Raw genomic sequence first — 16,762 nt, 5'->3', positions numbered from 1 at the left:
TTGGACACCGAGAAATCTGAAGGGAAGATGTCCAGCGTCCTCCATATAAGCGTTCAGAGACGTCCCTTTAGAGGAGGAACATGGCCACAACGTCCCCTTTGCCCCCTAAACTTCACTGTTACCATGGCGCCTTGAGGTACCCAGTTGCTCAAACTTGTGTGTGCCGTCTGATTGGCCAGAAATCTCCGCGAGAGTAAAAGCTGGCTGAAGTCTAATCAGTAAGATATGAGTAATGGGGTCTCAGCTTCCTTCTTAATAAAGTCAGCATCTCGAGACGTTCCCCAACAACAACCAGCCGTTCTGCCATCTTCAAATAGTCCCTCCTCTTCTCACGTCTCACGGCCCTCTCTCTCTCCATCGCTCTCTCTCTCTACATCGCTCTCTCTCTCTCCATCGCTCTCTCTCTCTACATCGCTCTCTCTCTCTCCATCGCTCTCTCTCTCTACATCGCTCTCTCTCTCTCCATCGCTCTCTCTCTCTACATCGCTCTCTCTCTCTCCATCGCTCTCTCTCTCTCCATCGCTCTCTCTCTCTACATCGCTCTCTCTCTCTCCATCGCTCTCTCTCTCTACATCGCTCTCTCTCTCTCCATCGCTCTCTCTCTCTCTCCATCGCTCTCTCTCTCTCTCCATCGCTCTCTCTCTCTCCATCGCTCTCTCTCTCTACATCGCTCTCTCTCTCTCCATCGCTCTCTCTCTCTCCATCGCTCTCTCTCTCTACATCGCTCTCTCTCTCTCCATCGCTCTCTCTCTCTCCATCGCTCTCTCTCTCTACATCGCTCTCTCTCTCTCCATCGCTCTCTCTCTCTACATCGCTCTCTCTCTCTACATCGCTCTCTCTCTCTCCATCGCTCTCTCTCTCTCTCCATCGCTCTCTCTCTCTCCGTCGCTCTCTCTCTCTCTCCATCGCTCTCTCTCTCTCCATCGCTCTCTCTCTCTCCATCGCTCTCTCTCTCTCCGTCGCTCTCTCTCTCTCTCCATCGCTCTCTCTCTCTCTCCATCGCTCTCTCTCTCTCCATCGCTCTCTCTCTCCATCCTCTCGCTCTCTCTCTCTGTCGCTCTCTCTCTCTCCATCGCTCTCTCTCTCCATCCTCTCTCTCTCCATCGCTCTCTCTCTCTCTCCATCGCTCTCTCTCTCTCTCCATCGCTCTCTCTCTCTCTCCATCGCTCTCTCTCTCTCTCCATCGCTCTCTCTCTCTCCATCGCTCTCTCTCTCCATCGCTCTCTCTCTCCATCCTCTCGCTCTCTCTCTCTGTCGCTCTCTCTCTCTCCATCGCTCTCTCTCTCCATCCTCTCTCTCTCCATCGCTCTCTCTCTCTCCGTCGCTCTCTCTCTCCATCCTCTCTCTCTTTCCGTCGCTCTCTCTCTCCATCCTCTCTCTCTCTCCGTCGCTCTCTCTCTCCATCGCTCTCTCTCTCTGGAGCACTCAGGATGTAGCAGCTGCTTGTTGCCTTTGATTTAGACTTGCCCTAGATATGCTCTCTAATGAGCTGAGTGGCCAATCAATAATTTACCTGAGTCTGAGTGAGAAGCAGGCCGATCAGTGCTGTTTAAAAAGAGAACTGCAATCAGTGCTATTCACTAACAGATTTTTGACTCATCCTTCCATTTTTCTCTATGTGCCATTGTTTGTGATACGAGAGGATAAACTTCCCACTGATTTCCCCGCAGTTCCTCCTGATGACCCTGTGATAATCGGAGCACCTGTGGTGAGCTTGCGTGCCGGAGACTCGCTAAACCTCACCTGTCATGCTGACAACGCCAAACCGGCCGCCTCCATCATCTGGATCCGTAACGGAGAGGTCCTGAACGGTGCGGCGTACACCAAGGTACGGGTCCCTGCTGCTCAGTACAGAAACACGATGGAACCATGGCCTGTGTTTCAAAATCATTTTTAGGCATCATAAATGTGTTCAGATGTTTAACTGAACGCACCTAATGTTCGAAAATCTGTTTAATATCAAGTTGAATATTCAAATTCACCTATTATGCCCAAAAATTGTGTGTTGTGAACATTTTTAACTCTGTTTAAAAGTGCATCTGATGCCCAAAAAGGCCGTTTCAAACATTTTGATTCAGTTCAAACGTGATGCCCGAATGTTTCATTTCAAATTGAATGATAAAATTTGCATATAATGGGCAAAATGTTTATCTTTGAACACCGAATGCTCCTGTGATGCCCCAGAAAAGCTCTCTCAAACTTTCTGATTCCGTCTAAATGTGCACTTGATTCCCAATAGCTGTTTAAAATTTTTCTGAATCATTTCAATCAATCACACGATGTCCAAAACCACTTTATTGAGTGTTCCATTTTAAATGAAATAAACAAATGTGCTTATGTTGGCCAAAAAATTTTATCTTAAATGTTTCACATGTAATTTGAACATTCAAACACTCCTGTGACGTCCCCCAAAAAACCTGTCTCAAATGTTTGATTCAAAACAAACATGCATATGACGCCCAAAAACACTGTGTGATATCAGGTACACTGTATCAGGGGTTTCATTTTCATTTTCAGTTCAATTCAAGCATTTGATCACTTATATAATGGTATTATACTGTATACCAATAATATACTCAAATTTTGTGTAATTTTTTTTACATTGAAACTTTGAGACATACAAACATACATTGAGAGATTTTAACATTGAAACATTTGGACATACAAACATTTTGATCCATTTTGAATATTCAAGTACTTCTATGATGCCCAAAAATGCTGTCTTGAGTGTTTCATTTCAAAGTGAAATTCAGTCAGTGCATCTGATGCTCAAAAACGTCAATTCAAACATTCAAACATGCAATTAATAGCCAAAAAACCTGTACCAAGTGTTTCAGTCCAAAGTGAATGATCAAGTCTATGATGCCCAAAAACATTGCATTTAATGTTTTAGATTTAGTTTGAACATTTAAATGCGTCCTGTGATGATTTGAATGTTTTGGTTCGGTTTAAATCTGTATGCATTCATTTTGAATACTCAAGCACTTCTACAACACCCACACATGATGTATAGGTGAACACGCGCTATAGGTTTTTGAGACAGCCTGTGTGTCCTGATATTTTCAATATCACATGTAAAAAAAAAAGTCTCTTATGAAATCCTGCACTTCGCCTGACTGCGTGTCCTCGAAACGCTCAGCTCTGTCAAATTAATGACAAGTGAGGACTAATTTTTAATTTAATCCTTGGGGCAAAGTGGAGCTGTAATGCAGTGCTTTAAATATGTCATAATGGAAAGACATTCCAGCACTCCATTATGAATGTGTTCCTCAGCAATTTGCTGAGTTGAACGGCTTTAGGGAGGAAATTGAGAGAGAAGGAAATGTGTTTAAAGGGCCGCTCATACTATGATTGGAGAGCGTAATCTGCTCATTTTGAGTAAGCCGAACCCCTCAGCTCCGACCGGAGAGAGTCCCTTCATTAATTAACCAGGCCTAATTTAGACACAAGCAAGCTAGACAGGTTACCTCCTTTTTCCCACAGAAGTACTGCTTTCAAATCTGTTCTACACTAGGGAGACTCTTTTAAATGCCTCTGAAATTATCAAGTACCTCCATGAGACGGATATAAACAAAGCTTTTCACGTCTCGAAAGTCATTCCAGTGTAAACTGGATATTAGATGAGAGACAAATCGCTTTTTTTTTAATGAAAACAGGAGTCTTGTAAACACTGATCCTTGAGTGCTGGGACAAAACAGACGGCATAACGGAACAGAGAAATAATCTGAGGAATTATTTTGGATTAATCTGTTAAACATGTTCACAGGTGCTGCTTCTTCTGATGCAACTGTGTCAACACGATTAAGGATGAATTGAGATTACAGGACGATTTCACACTGATTTTCGGCTTCATCTATTGAATTGTCACCACATCAGACAGAAAATCAAAGCATTGACAAAATAACCATAATGCATGTAATCACACACTCATACAGTGCTTGTGCAGTGGCTGTTTTGTTATTTTGGTTGCTGCTAATAGAAACATCAAATAAGTGGAGATATCTTATACATCTTTTATGGATATATAGCCATGTTTCTATTTTTCATAAGTTATACACTTTATATAATATGTTATAGTTTGAAATGATTGATGGTCTGAGGACAGGTGTTTCTGGGAGGAGGGTAGTGAGTGATAATGTCATTTTATAACACTGATAGAATGAACCGTAGTTGAAATGTTGCATTTGTTGAAGATTTTATTATTTAGAAACTAAGAAATTTAGCTATATAAGAGAATACACAATTATTTCTTGTATGAGTTATTTCCTGTAATAGGACTCTGTCTAGGTGACTTTGAAGGCTGCAAGACCATCTGTAAAAAGACCCTGAATGTCAATTCTATTCTGAGAAGTCACATGGTATAAGATATTTACCCAAAACTATCTATAGGGTGTGTTACCTTCTATGGAAGAAGATGAATGTGTATAACTCTGAACCCAAAAATACTGGGCAGCGCTAGAAGGCCGGAGCGTCAGAACGCCCTTCTATGGAACGGAACGGCGTTCGAAAATAAAGTCTAATTATATCTGGCATTAAAGATCTCTGCGAAGTTATTTTTCAGAACAATTGAAACCACTTCACATTTGTGTAAAGATCACTGTAGTGGTCATCTCTGACGAGTGTCAGTGGAAATGTTGCTGTTTTCAACCGATGGCTGGTGAACGTCTGAGAATGCTTTGTCTCATCTCTCAAGATTCAGTGAAATATTCAAATGTCAGAATGTTGGATTTATGGGTTTAACTTGATTTTGGTCTAAAACTTTAATTTATAACCGAACACACTGAAAGTCTAATGACTGAAGAGCCTCGTCTCATCATAACACAATTACCTTTTAGAAAAATGTCAGATGATAAACGCACAAGAGATTTGAATTTTTCATATTTCTCCAGGAATCGAGCTCCACTCTTTATTGGGTTATTTGATTAATTCTCAGAGAGAATCTCTTGTAGCTGCGAGGCAGACGGGTGTTTTAGATGAAGTCAATATCCTTCAAATATCTGTACCAATTTTTTAATAATCTTTCCTCAATAAACACGGTTCCTCTGTAATAGCTTGAATACCAGAGCGCAAAAGTGCAGGTAATATCGCCGTGAATAAGCTGATTTGTGACTGACATATGAAGTGTGGAACCTCTACGCCAATAAAAGATTCCTGTGTAATACTCTTGATACAGATTTCAGCACAAAGCTAGTCTGATAGCAAAGCGAACATTTCCAGAATGCTTTATCTGCACGTTCAGGCCTTAAAGAGATAGTTCACCCAAAAATGTGAATTCTGTCAGTAATTACTCTCCCTCATGTTGTTCAACCCCGTAAGACCTTCGTTCATCTTCGGAACACAAATTAAGATATTTGTGATTAAATCTGAGAGCTGGATCACTCCTCCATAGGCTTCTAAGGGATTGACACTTGTTCCCCGAAAAGTTATTAAAGACATCGTTAAAATAGTCCAAGTGACTACAGTGGCTCAATCTTACGTTTATCAAGCGCTTCTGTGTTGTACGTCACACGCATCACAAACACATGACCACCGTCGGCCAATAGTGAGCCTGCGTGTGACGTACAACACAGAAGCGCTGCGCTGTTACACTAGTGAACTCACTCGACGCCCACAGAGAAGGAAATCAATAGTTGAAATAAAGTCCTTATTTTTGCGCACAAAAAGTATTCTCGTCACTTGATAAACTTAAGATTGAGCCACTGTAGTCACTTGGACTATTTTAACGATGTCTTTAATAACTTTTCGGGGAACAAGTTTCAATCCCTTAGAAGCCTATGGAGGAGTGATCCAGCTCTCAGATTTAATCAAATTCGTGTTCCAAAGATGAACGAAGGTCTTACGGGGTTGAACAACATGAGGGAGAGTAATTACTGACAGAATTTACATTTTTGGGTGAACTATCCCTTTAAGCACGTGCTGATTTGGTGCTCGAGACTCAAGGGCTGTTGGGTAGATGTTTGTTCAGAGACGTCCAACAGAGAGGAGCTGATTGCAAGTTTGGAAGTCTGTGTTTGACCTACACTCAAGAGGAAGCATAAAGACAGACCATCTTGAGTTGTTTGGCTAATACTTTTTTCTTTACAACTGTGCAAGTATGAAGTATCGTTGACCATGTGTGAAGTGCTGCCCACGATACTTTAGTGCTCACGGTGTTTGTGTTTTCATGCAGACGCTGTTGCGAGATGGCAGAAGAGAAAGCACGGTGAGCACGCTCCACGTCTCCGCCTCCAACATCGAGAGCGGCCAGCGGATCTCCTGCCGTGCCTCCAACAAAGCGGCGCCCAACGGCAAGGAGGCCACGGTCACCATCGACGTCCAGCGTGAGTGAATCTTTTCTTCTGTTCAAACATGATCAGCGGCAGACCGGCTCGAGCTCACGCTCCCCTTCCGATCCCGCGACCTGCATTCTGTTCTGAGTCTTCTTGTGTTTTCCTGTCTGTGTGGATGAATTATTCACATGTGAAAATCCGCTATGTGCTGTCCTATTTTCTTTATCCAAACAGCCGTTGTGTATGCATGCGATCTGATGTCTGAGCACATGCCGTACTTCGCACCACAGACACACAAGACTTGACACAATTTTTGTTTCTTCTTGTTTTTTATTTTGGAGAAGAAATTGTGAAAGTGTCAGTTTCTCTGCAGGCAGCATAGAGCGATGTTGCAAAGCTTTAAGCCGGTTATTGTAGACATAAATGCTAATTATTATCTTTTTAAACATCGAAGAATTGAGCAAGACCAGATCCTGCTTGTGTATACGGGCATTTTGCTTATTTTTTATTTATAGCAGCCATAAGCTCTGCTGCCAAAAGTGTATCTGAAAGCGCTAAAATGAAAGGCCTTAACTAATTCAGCGCAAAGATTAGCATTTGATGAAATATTTCTGACAATGTATTCATAGGGAACAAAGGCGTTCTTTCAGCTCTCTCAAGTGTTGAAAGATATTAACTCTGACTAATAAAGCAGAAAATATAACATATTGAAAGATCCCCAAGTTCTGACAGCTCCTTTCTTCACATCCGTAAAGTCTGGGTTTTTGCCGTTGTTGCCCAGAAGGAATGCGCCTCAGCACAATGGAGCTCAAACTCTGAATTGGAAGCGGAAAACAGAAAACGTTTGTCTGTGTATTTTTTTGTTGTTGTTTTTTGCTCCTCCGGACTCGACCCAAATCATTTTGTCATGCAAAACAATAGAAGAGTTTTACTGTAAGCCTCTTTCCACCCTGAATTGCGTAGACGCCCCTGATTGGTCAGTTTCCATGATGTCGCCACTGTGAGAGCCAATGTAATGCTTTGTTTAATTAATCAGCCAGGTTTGAGATTATATCTACTTTCCTACACTACCTGTCAAAAGATTGGGAACATTTAAATATTTTTAATGTTTTTGAAAGGAGTCTTTTATGCTCACAGAGGCTGATTTTTCAATAACAATATAGTAAAAACTGTATTATTGTTAAATATTATTAAAATTTAAAATAAATTCAGCCTTAAAGGAATAGTTGACTTAAAAATAAAAATGCTGTCATCATTTACTCACCCTCAAGTTGTTTCAAACCTTTATTCATTTCTTTCTTCTGCTGAACACAAAGGAAGATATTTTGAAGAATGTCAGTAATCATGTTGATGGACCCATTGACTTCCATAGCAGGAAATAAATAATATGGAAGTCAATGGGGTCCATCAACTGTGTGGTTACTGTATAGTTTATGTATAAGTCAAAAAATGAAAAATGAAATTGGCTAAAAACTGCTACTGTCAAGATTCATTCAGCTTAGGATTCAGGGTGGCTCGCTTGTAATAATTACAGCGTGTCTAACCTGCGCCTGTCGTTTGAGATGTGCCAGGTCTAACACGAGGAAGCAGTTCAGTGAAGCAGAGACCCGCTGTAGGCCACACACTGAAAGAACATGTGCTGGGTAAATAAATGATGACCGAGAGCAGAGAGGTGCTAGAACCGTTGTGCCACGGCAGCCCTCAGGGACCTCGAACTGGCGTCGGCGTTTTCCTGTTGCTTCGTGTCTTCAATATTCAGAAAAGGCAGCTGTTAAGTGAGGTGCCATAATGGAAATGTGTTTTTTGGCAGACCTGGCCGTTTGAAGAGCTTGCAAAATGGTTTCCACTATTTCCGGAGATTATTTACTGAAAACACTTTCATTATATGTCACATGCTGTTTTTTCGATTTATCCTTCTCTGTAGGTAATTGCCCAAAACAAAAGTTATAAAACCTGCGGGTCTGATCAAATATGCCAACGTGACACAGTTCCAAGAGTTCATCCGAGTAATGGGAGAATGTTTAGATTTCGTTTCATCTGAAGTTTTGTGTTCCGCCTAAAGTGTACTGCTAATAAACAGCGCTACAGTCGGTACATGAGTCACTGGTGACCTAAATAAGCATGTTGCTTTTCACTTATTACTGAGATACTCTGGCCCTTCTCTTCATATTAGACAGGAAACATTTGCTCGTAATCATTTATAAGCTCTTGGCTGTGAAAGCACTGGCCTATTTATCAGGGAACCAGCAGAACCAGCTTCATCTGTCCTGAGCCTCCTGTGAAACACAACAGTTGCACTGTGACCACTAGTGCTCTCCTTCTGACCAACAATCATCTGGATCATGGGTCCACAAAACACTTTTGTTCTTCTATGCTGATGTCATGAAGATTTACAGCTGGTCCCCCATAGAATGCTGTCCATATTGGATCCCAGGGGCCAGCTGATTTTTAATATGTAATAATAATATAAAATATTTAATCAAATAATATACTGTATATATATATGCTTGCAACGCCAAGGACATGGGTTTGATTCCCAGGGACAGCAAGAACTGATAAGAATATAAATGTGTACCTTGAAATGCAATGTAAGTTGCTTTGGATACATTTTGGAAAATATATGTATTGCATCCTTGATCAAATATGTATGATTATTAATTAAAATGAATCACATCTTTAGATTTTGTTATATTCTATAAATGAATACATGTAATTTAAAGCACATTAATGGTATAGTAATGTAGTTCAGACAATGTACATAATTGTAATTTTGCAGGATTTCTAATCATTCACTGAAAGTTAAAAGTTTTTTCAGTTAACAGAAATGCTGTCAGGTTTTAGGTGCACTGAACGACAGACCGAACTCTTTATGACACCAGCTGTACCAGCATTAATCCAGAATTAACCAACCGGGTCCTTTTAGGAAATTCAGAGTGGTTTTAGTCGGTCTGTTCTGCAGGGATATATATGTGCATTTGTTAAATCAGTTCGGCCCTGAGCGGATTGGCTTCCAATGTGCCAGAGTTAAGGGATCGTATCGCTCTTCATTGATATGGGTGCTACTTTTTAATTAGTCTGACACCCTCCTAGACTTCCATTCTAGATGGCATTGATTATTTCCATGGAAGCGGACGTTAAAAAAAAAGGCTTGATGATGGCGAGTAATGGAAAGTTTCTTGGCGGTTCCTCTTCGCACAGCACAATTTCGATAAGGATCTCTGGACTCAACCAATCTTCATTGGCTAGATACACAAATTAATCTGCGACGTGTTGACATTCACATCTCCAACACTCCTCCTTTCATTCTCATTTTCTCACTTTAAAGTTCATCAGTGCCTCTGAACCACATACAGTAATTAAAACTTCCCCATTAAACAACACGTTTCATATTTCATAAACGGTTCTCAAATCTCGTAGCCCACATCAATCTACATGCACACTTCACTTCGGCCCCTTTTGGATTTTCTCCCTCTTACGACTCAAAGGAGATTTGGCTTTATTGTAAAGGCGGCTAATATTCTTCACAGCGAGTGCCACCGATAACGCCGTCTCATCTGACCCTTTGCTTGAACGTGGCGTGAAGATCTCCGGCGCCGTTAGCTTGTGGGCTTCTGCGTAGCGGTTCGTTTAAGAATTAGCACCCAGGAGAATGTCTCTCCGCTTCTCAAAGTAATTGCCTTGTAAATAAGAGCGGGATTGAAACAATGCTGTTTGTTAGGAATAATTAATGACCACATGCGCACATGGAGACGCGTCTGGAGGCCTCTCGCGAGCTCCTGTCGGCGAACACACTCACTCCACACAAAGGAAACTGACAAGAGGTGCTTCATCAAGCTCAAGGAAACACTCACTCGCACCCCCTTGAGTCCTCCATCCTAAATAGATGCATGCCTCTATGTTTAGAGGATTGCATTTATTTTTTCGCGTTTTTGCATGCATATTTACATGCAATACTTTTTCGTTTTTTCGGAAAACTTGAAACCTCCCTAATTCCCAATGTTACCACAATCCAGTGCAAACTTCATTTAAAATGAATGATCACAAATCAATGTTGATTCTGTACCATCTGAGGACTGGTAGTTTTCTTCGCTGCCCATGCGGCGTGATGGACTACTTCCACTGAGCCTGGAGCTGGCATAGTTCTGTTTCAAACATCGCGGCTCGCTAGTTTCTTCTTAATGTATGTTTTCAATGCGCTGTAAATGGAAGTTAAAGTGAGTGTCAGCAAGAAGATTTAAAATTCCAGACTGCAATGTTGCAGTGCAAGACCTGATGAATAAGATCAGAACAAACGTTTATTTATTTGTATTAAATATTTGTATTAAGTATTGTATTTTAATCACTATACTGTCATTTTTCATTGACAATTATTTCACTAAATGTAAATTACATGTTTATGCCAACATTCCTAATATTCTAAGTTGTAGTGCTTTCAGTGTAATTAAATATTTTTATGGTTAAATTTATTAAAGCACATAACATTCATAGTACATTCATTCAACTATTTTAAAAAGACTTGAATAAGAGCACCAACACATGCAAAACCTGTTTATCAGTCAAATCCATTTATAAATAGAAATGCAGCAGGTGTACTGAGAAAATTTTGTGTAAAATTTTTTTTTACTAAACTGCTAATAATTTCACAATTAAGAATACAATATTGTTTATGCATGGTTATTGAAAAAACTAAAAATTAAAGTTTCTGAAAGTTTGTTGTCACCTAGAGTTTTTGCACCAAAATGAACTGAAAATCATTCTGCCTAACCATTTACACAAAACAATACATTGATTTAAATTTTTGAAGACACTTTTTGTTTGGAAAGGCAATATGCGTGGGGGCGTGTTCACACCTGAGAAGACAAAGACCTGCATAATGAGCTGCATAATGAGCTGCATAATGAGCTGCATAATGAGCTGCATAATGAGCGGCATAATGAGCTTTTCACACAGATGTGTCACTGGGTACCAGAGAATGCAAGGACAAAAGTATATATATATATATATTTTACAATTCCAATTACAAATAGGTTACAATGACTACAACAATTACAATTTTAACAATATTTCAAGTGTTAGCTTTCTTTGTAAAAAGTATACATTTTATCATATGCATTTCTAAGGTAAGGATTCATTAGTTTGAATATTGGAACAAACACTATAATAACATCTTAGTTGATAATTCAATATACCTACTTTATTTTTGACAAAACATCTCATACTACTGTATATATTTAACATATGAGCAGAAATTGCGAACAAAAGCTTATTTGATGTGGCAGTAGTCTTTTTTTACAGTAAAATATTTATAATCTATCCAAAACTAATCAACCAAATCTTGTCTAAACATTCATATTTAGTCTGTAACATATCGTGTTTATGATATATTAGCATATAAATGTTAATTTGCAGTTTGTTGCTTATACAAAGACATTTTAGTTCAACATATTTCAGTCTATTTGTACTCATCTCAGTAGGCTATAGCAATATAGTTTGGATGTGTTCATGTAAAAATAACATGTTTACTAATGTAGATGCGAGAGTGAATGAACGGCACAGACACGCGCTGTATAACTGTAGTGAACAACAGCGCGCACACCTGTGTCGTTCCTTCATCATTCACAACCAGACACGCAATTCATATTTAAACAGTATTTTTGCAGTTTACAGACACTATTCAATATCGCGATTAGAACAAAGCACTTAAGAATAAATGACTTACTACATCAGCTGGATCCATTATTGCTCCTCGAAATGAAACTACCAGCACTTCTGATTCATTTTCCAGGATTATTAGATAGTATTATTCCTCACAGCGCAGCAAGACGAGGTCAACTTCATGATTCTTATTAAACTTGATGTGTTTTATAATCCAGCTGATGTGGGCGTTAGCATGTTTGCATGGCTTGCCTTAGATCATTTGCGTTTGAATAGTGCGCGCCCTCCGTGGGCGTGGCACATTAACACTTAATGAGCTCTAATGAGCTGGAAAGAAAACGACTGACATCTCTCTCTTTTCATACAGATTACATAAACTGAGAATATTCGTTTTTTATATAAATTACTTCATTTTAAATAAGAGAATTCAAGCTTCATAAAGAAAAATCTCTTGTGCCTGTGTGACAAGTATTCGCTGAGTTACTTCACTAACAGAGAGGAGGCAAAACTCGCATCAAGTTTATTTTTCTTTATTTGACAAAAAGCACAACACTTTGTTTTAATTGTGAGTACACAAAAAATAGACACTTAACAGGATCGAATGATGTATAACTCTTATATGTAAGATCAAAATCAACAGAGTATTTTGAGCCGACCCCAGGGGGTTACATCAATTTAGTAGTGATCACATTGTTATCTACATAGTGCTGTGGCATCAGCAGCCAACGAGCTTGCTGCACAACATTCAAATACTTGGCAGTGTTTGCCATTAGCAGTCTTCAGCGAAACCCTCCTCCTTCCCCAGCTCCACCTGTGTAGATCTGCAACGGGGGTTATTTTGTGTGTGTTATGCAGTATGTGCAGCAGCAGTATGTCTTACTCACAGCAACATGTCTGTGAATGTATTGGCAGTAGCAAGTCTCTGTACTTGCTCTGTAGCAGAAGACCAAATACATGAACATTGCTGTATCTATTACTATGCCAATCTCTCCAAGAGTTGTCTTGACAGACATATATTTATAAGAACATTTCAGCTGGTTTAATGGATAATTCAGCCCTGAAAAGTAGTAATACTCTGCATTTTTATGAGGTACTCTATGCATGTAGACTGAACTCTGTTACCGGAGTCGTAATAAGTTGAAGATGGAAGAAGTTCTGCAAGTACGCTTGCCAACCCCGCTTACACTTTATCGCTGTTATTGTTTCTCTAATATGTTCGATTACGCCGCTATTTGGTTTTGCCGCTTTTCAGAAAGCCTTCAGGTTAATTTTAAATGACTAGTCCTGTGCCATAAGGCATTATGAATGAAACATCTGTCCTTGGTACAAATACGCTGGGCGAGTGACGGGTGCAGACTGCTAATGAGAAATCAGACCCAGCGCTGTGTCTGGGCTTTCCAGAGGCCTCTAATCACATTCAGACCCGTGGGAGGTGACAGATCCGTCCACTGCGCTCTGACAGGACTGGGCCAGATTGTACAAGCTTTTCTCATATTAAAGTTTCAGGATTTTGGGGGGGAAACAGCAGGAGGAACCAATGCTGTCTGGAATTGCTGTGATTTGTCGGTATGTCGCTGATGTTTCTACCGCTGGCCTAGTTAATGTCCAACATGCCCTGTGTCCAAACAAACACACGCCACAATCATGCTTTCAACACACTTCTTCAGCTCTGAACGTGTCAGCGCCTGTCTGTCCGCTGTCACTTCCTGTCTCACATCATCTGGTGTTAGTCCCGTCTCACATCTGGTGTCACTTCCTGTCTGACATCTGGTGTCACTTCCTGTCTCACATCTGGTGTCAGTCCTGTCTCACATCAGGTGTCAGTCCTGTCTCACATCTGGTGTCACTTCCTGTCTGACATCTGGTGTCACTTCCTGTCTCACATCTGGTGTCAGTCCTGTCTCACATCTGGTGTCACTTCCTGTCTCAAATCTGGTGTCACTTCCTGTCTCACATCTGGTGTCAGTCCTGTCTCACATCTGGTGTTAGTCTGGTGTCAGTCCTGTCTCACATCTGGTGTCAGTCCTGTCTCACATCTTGTGTCAGTCCTGTCTCACATCTGGTATCAGTCCTGTCTCACATCTTGTGTCAGTCCTGTCTCACATCTGGTGTCACTTCCTGTCTCACATCTGGTGTCAGTCCTGTCTCACATCTGGTGTCAGTCCTGTCTCACATCTGGTGTCAGTCCTGTCTCACATCTGGTGTCAGTCCTGTCTCACATCTGGTGTTAGTCTGGTGTCAGTCCTGTCTCACATCTGGTGTCAGTCCTGACTCACATCTGGTGTCAGTCCTGTCTCACATCTGGTGTCACTTCCTGTCTCACATCTGGTATCAGTCCTGTCTCACATCTTGTGTCAGTCCTGTCTCACATCTGGTGTCAGTCCTGTCTCACATCTGGTGTCAGTCCTGTCTCACATCTGGTGTCACTTCCTGTCTCACATCTGGTGTCAGTCCTGTCTCACATCTGGTGTCAGTCCTGTCTCACATCTGGTGTCAGTCCTGTCTCACATCTGGTGTTAGTCTGGTGTCAGTCCTGTCTCACATCATCTGGTGTCAGTCCTGACTCACATCTGGTGTCAGTCCTGTCTCACATCTGGTGTCACTTCCTGTCTCACATCTGGTATCAGTCCTGTCTCACATCTTGTGTCAGTCCTGTCTCACATCTGGTGTCAGTCCTGTCTCACATCTGGTGTCAGTCCTGTCTCACATCTGGTGTCACTTCCTGTCTCACATCTGGTGTCAGTCCTGTCTCACATCTGTTGTCACTTCCTGTCTCACATCTGGTGTCACTTCCTGTCTCACATCTGGTGTCATTTCCTGTCTCACATTTGGTGTCAGTCCTGTCTGACTGTTTGGGTTTGGGTGTGTGTAATTGGAAAGAAGGGAACGAAAGCAAACATTGTAAGATTGCCTTGATCCAAACTATAAATTTCATACACATTTCAAACTTTTTTAATTGAAACTGCAATTTTTTTTAATGAGAATTCTAGCGCTGCATTAAACTCAAATAAATAAAATGTAATTGTCTTCTGAAACGGCTCGATAAAAAGTCTGGGGTTGAATATCGCTTTTGCTTAATGTGAATTTGGCCACTGTTTGTTTAATTTGACTAATCAATCTAATTGTTCATTTCGCCAAAAACTCTCTTTAATCAAGCTCATTTTAAAAGTTGTTTAAATTCTAATTCAGCAGTTAGAAGGCGAGTTAAGGCGCCAATTAATCTTAATGCAAAGTAGCTCTCATTACTGGGAAAAAAGAATAATCAAGCCGTTCCCACTTTTTAGAGTATTTTTAGTTAGTTCTTTAATCCGCAATTAATCTTTCTGACGAGTGTTTATTAATGAGTGTCTTGAGACGTTCTGTGTGAAGATGAAGCTGACCGGCTCTCTGTGCTCCTCCAGATTTCCCGCTGGTGAACCTCTCTGTGGATCCGCAGCCGGTTCTGGAAGGCAATCTGGTCAAGTTCCATTGTGCTGCTAAAGCGAATCCCCCTGTCACTCATTACAGGTGAGAGCCGGCACTCACACACACACACACACACACACACACCCGACTGAAATACTGCTTTTAGGTCCCAGTGTCTCCTTCTTTTACTCTCCTGATGCTTTTGTTATTGTGCACAATACGTCTTAGCGGAAAAAACTCATGAATTTCTCATGTGAACATGTTCATCCCATATCCGTGTGAAGCTCATGATAAATTAATGTTTTAGTTTCAACACGTGATCATATGAAAATAGCATTTGAGGCACACTGTGTAGAATTGAGAGCTTGCGTGGAATGTTCCAAAACCACACAAAAATCATATGTGAATCTAGTCATTTGAAATTATAATTTTTTCTGTATATTTTTACATTACTTTGTAGCAAAAAAGTAGAGTAGGCAGTGGCCACAGTGCAAGTTATAAAGTTGTGACATCACAGTGTTTTGAAGGCTTAGCTCAGAAATATTAATTAATTGATGATTGAGATGATCTTTAACATGGTAGATATGCACTACTGTTCAAAAGTTTGGGATCTGTTTTTAAAAGAAATTAATATTTTTATTCAGCAATGATGCTTCAGATGATCAAAAGCGACAGTAAAGACATGCATAATGTAACAAAATATTTCTATTTTAAATAAATGCTCTCTATTTTAAATAAAACCTTTTATTCATCTAAGAACCCTGAAAAATGTATCAAGGTTTCCACAAAAATGTTTAGCAGCACATTGATAATAATAATAAATATAGTGATCTGTTGGAGAGTATTTGTTCATTTCAAAGCCAAAACTATAATTCAAGGCAAATTAACATTTCATGCGATTCTGATAATTTCATCCTAAAATCTGCCGCTGTATTAGTAGTAATCTGTTGGTCAGGAACACATTTGTTTGCATTTTGTTGATTTCACCGGAACATCTTCATCATATAGAGAGAGACGGCGTCACACCTAACATCTTTTTAATCAGTGTGTAGCTAGAGATGGTCTCTGCCCCATAAGAGTGTCATGCATTATTCATCCCGGAGAGGTCTAAAGGAGCACAGAGCGACACACACACACACACACACACACACACACACACACACACACACCAGACACTTGTGCCTCTGCCCTCAGCCAGCTGGACAAAGATCTCTCAAAAGCTCCGAGGACTCTGAGTATCTCCTGTCCCTTGACCCACTCCTGCAGCTTCAAATGTGCGCTGTGCCACAGACCGAACCCTCGGCCAAATGTAATGTCATGAAATCATCAATCAAGCACAGGGAAACTTCCACGCGGAGACTGGCTTCTCGGAGAAACACAGCATTTGAATTCACACTGCAGGAACACAGAAGCCCAACTAATTACGAAGAAAG

At 40.6% G+C, this 16,762-nt stretch overlaps 1 protein-coding gene across 1 annotated transcript in view; it reads left to right on the top strand.

Annotated features, from left to right (window-relative positions):
- LOC143751397 (kin of IRRE-like protein 3) overlaps nucleotides 1–16,762 on the top strand; it is an 85,040-nt gene that overhangs the window by 26,152 nt on the left and 42,126 nt on the right. The window contains exons 4-6 of the mRNA XM_077243977.1: nucleotides 1,671–1,828; nucleotides 6,170–6,320; nucleotides 15,326–15,431. Coding sequence (XP_077100092.1) covers nucleotides 1,671–1,828; nucleotides 6,170–6,320; nucleotides 15,326–15,431 — 415 coding nt within the window. The remainder of the gene's footprint in view (nucleotides 1–1,670; nucleotides 1,829–6,169; nucleotides 6,321–15,325; nucleotides 15,432–16,762) is intronic.

The sequence above is a fragment of the Siphateles boraxobius genome, unplaced genomic scaffold (assembly GCF_051911475.1).
Source record: "Siphateles boraxobius isolate OS27281-9 unplaced genomic scaffold, OSU_SipBor_1 255, whole genome shotgun sequence".
Classification (NCBI taxonomy): Eukaryota; Metazoa; Chordata; class Actinopteri; order Cypriniformes; family Leuciscidae; genus Siphateles; species Siphateles boraxobius.
The sequence above is the reverse complement of the archived record's forward strand: the minus strand, read 5'-3'. Positions and strand labels throughout refer to the sequence as shown.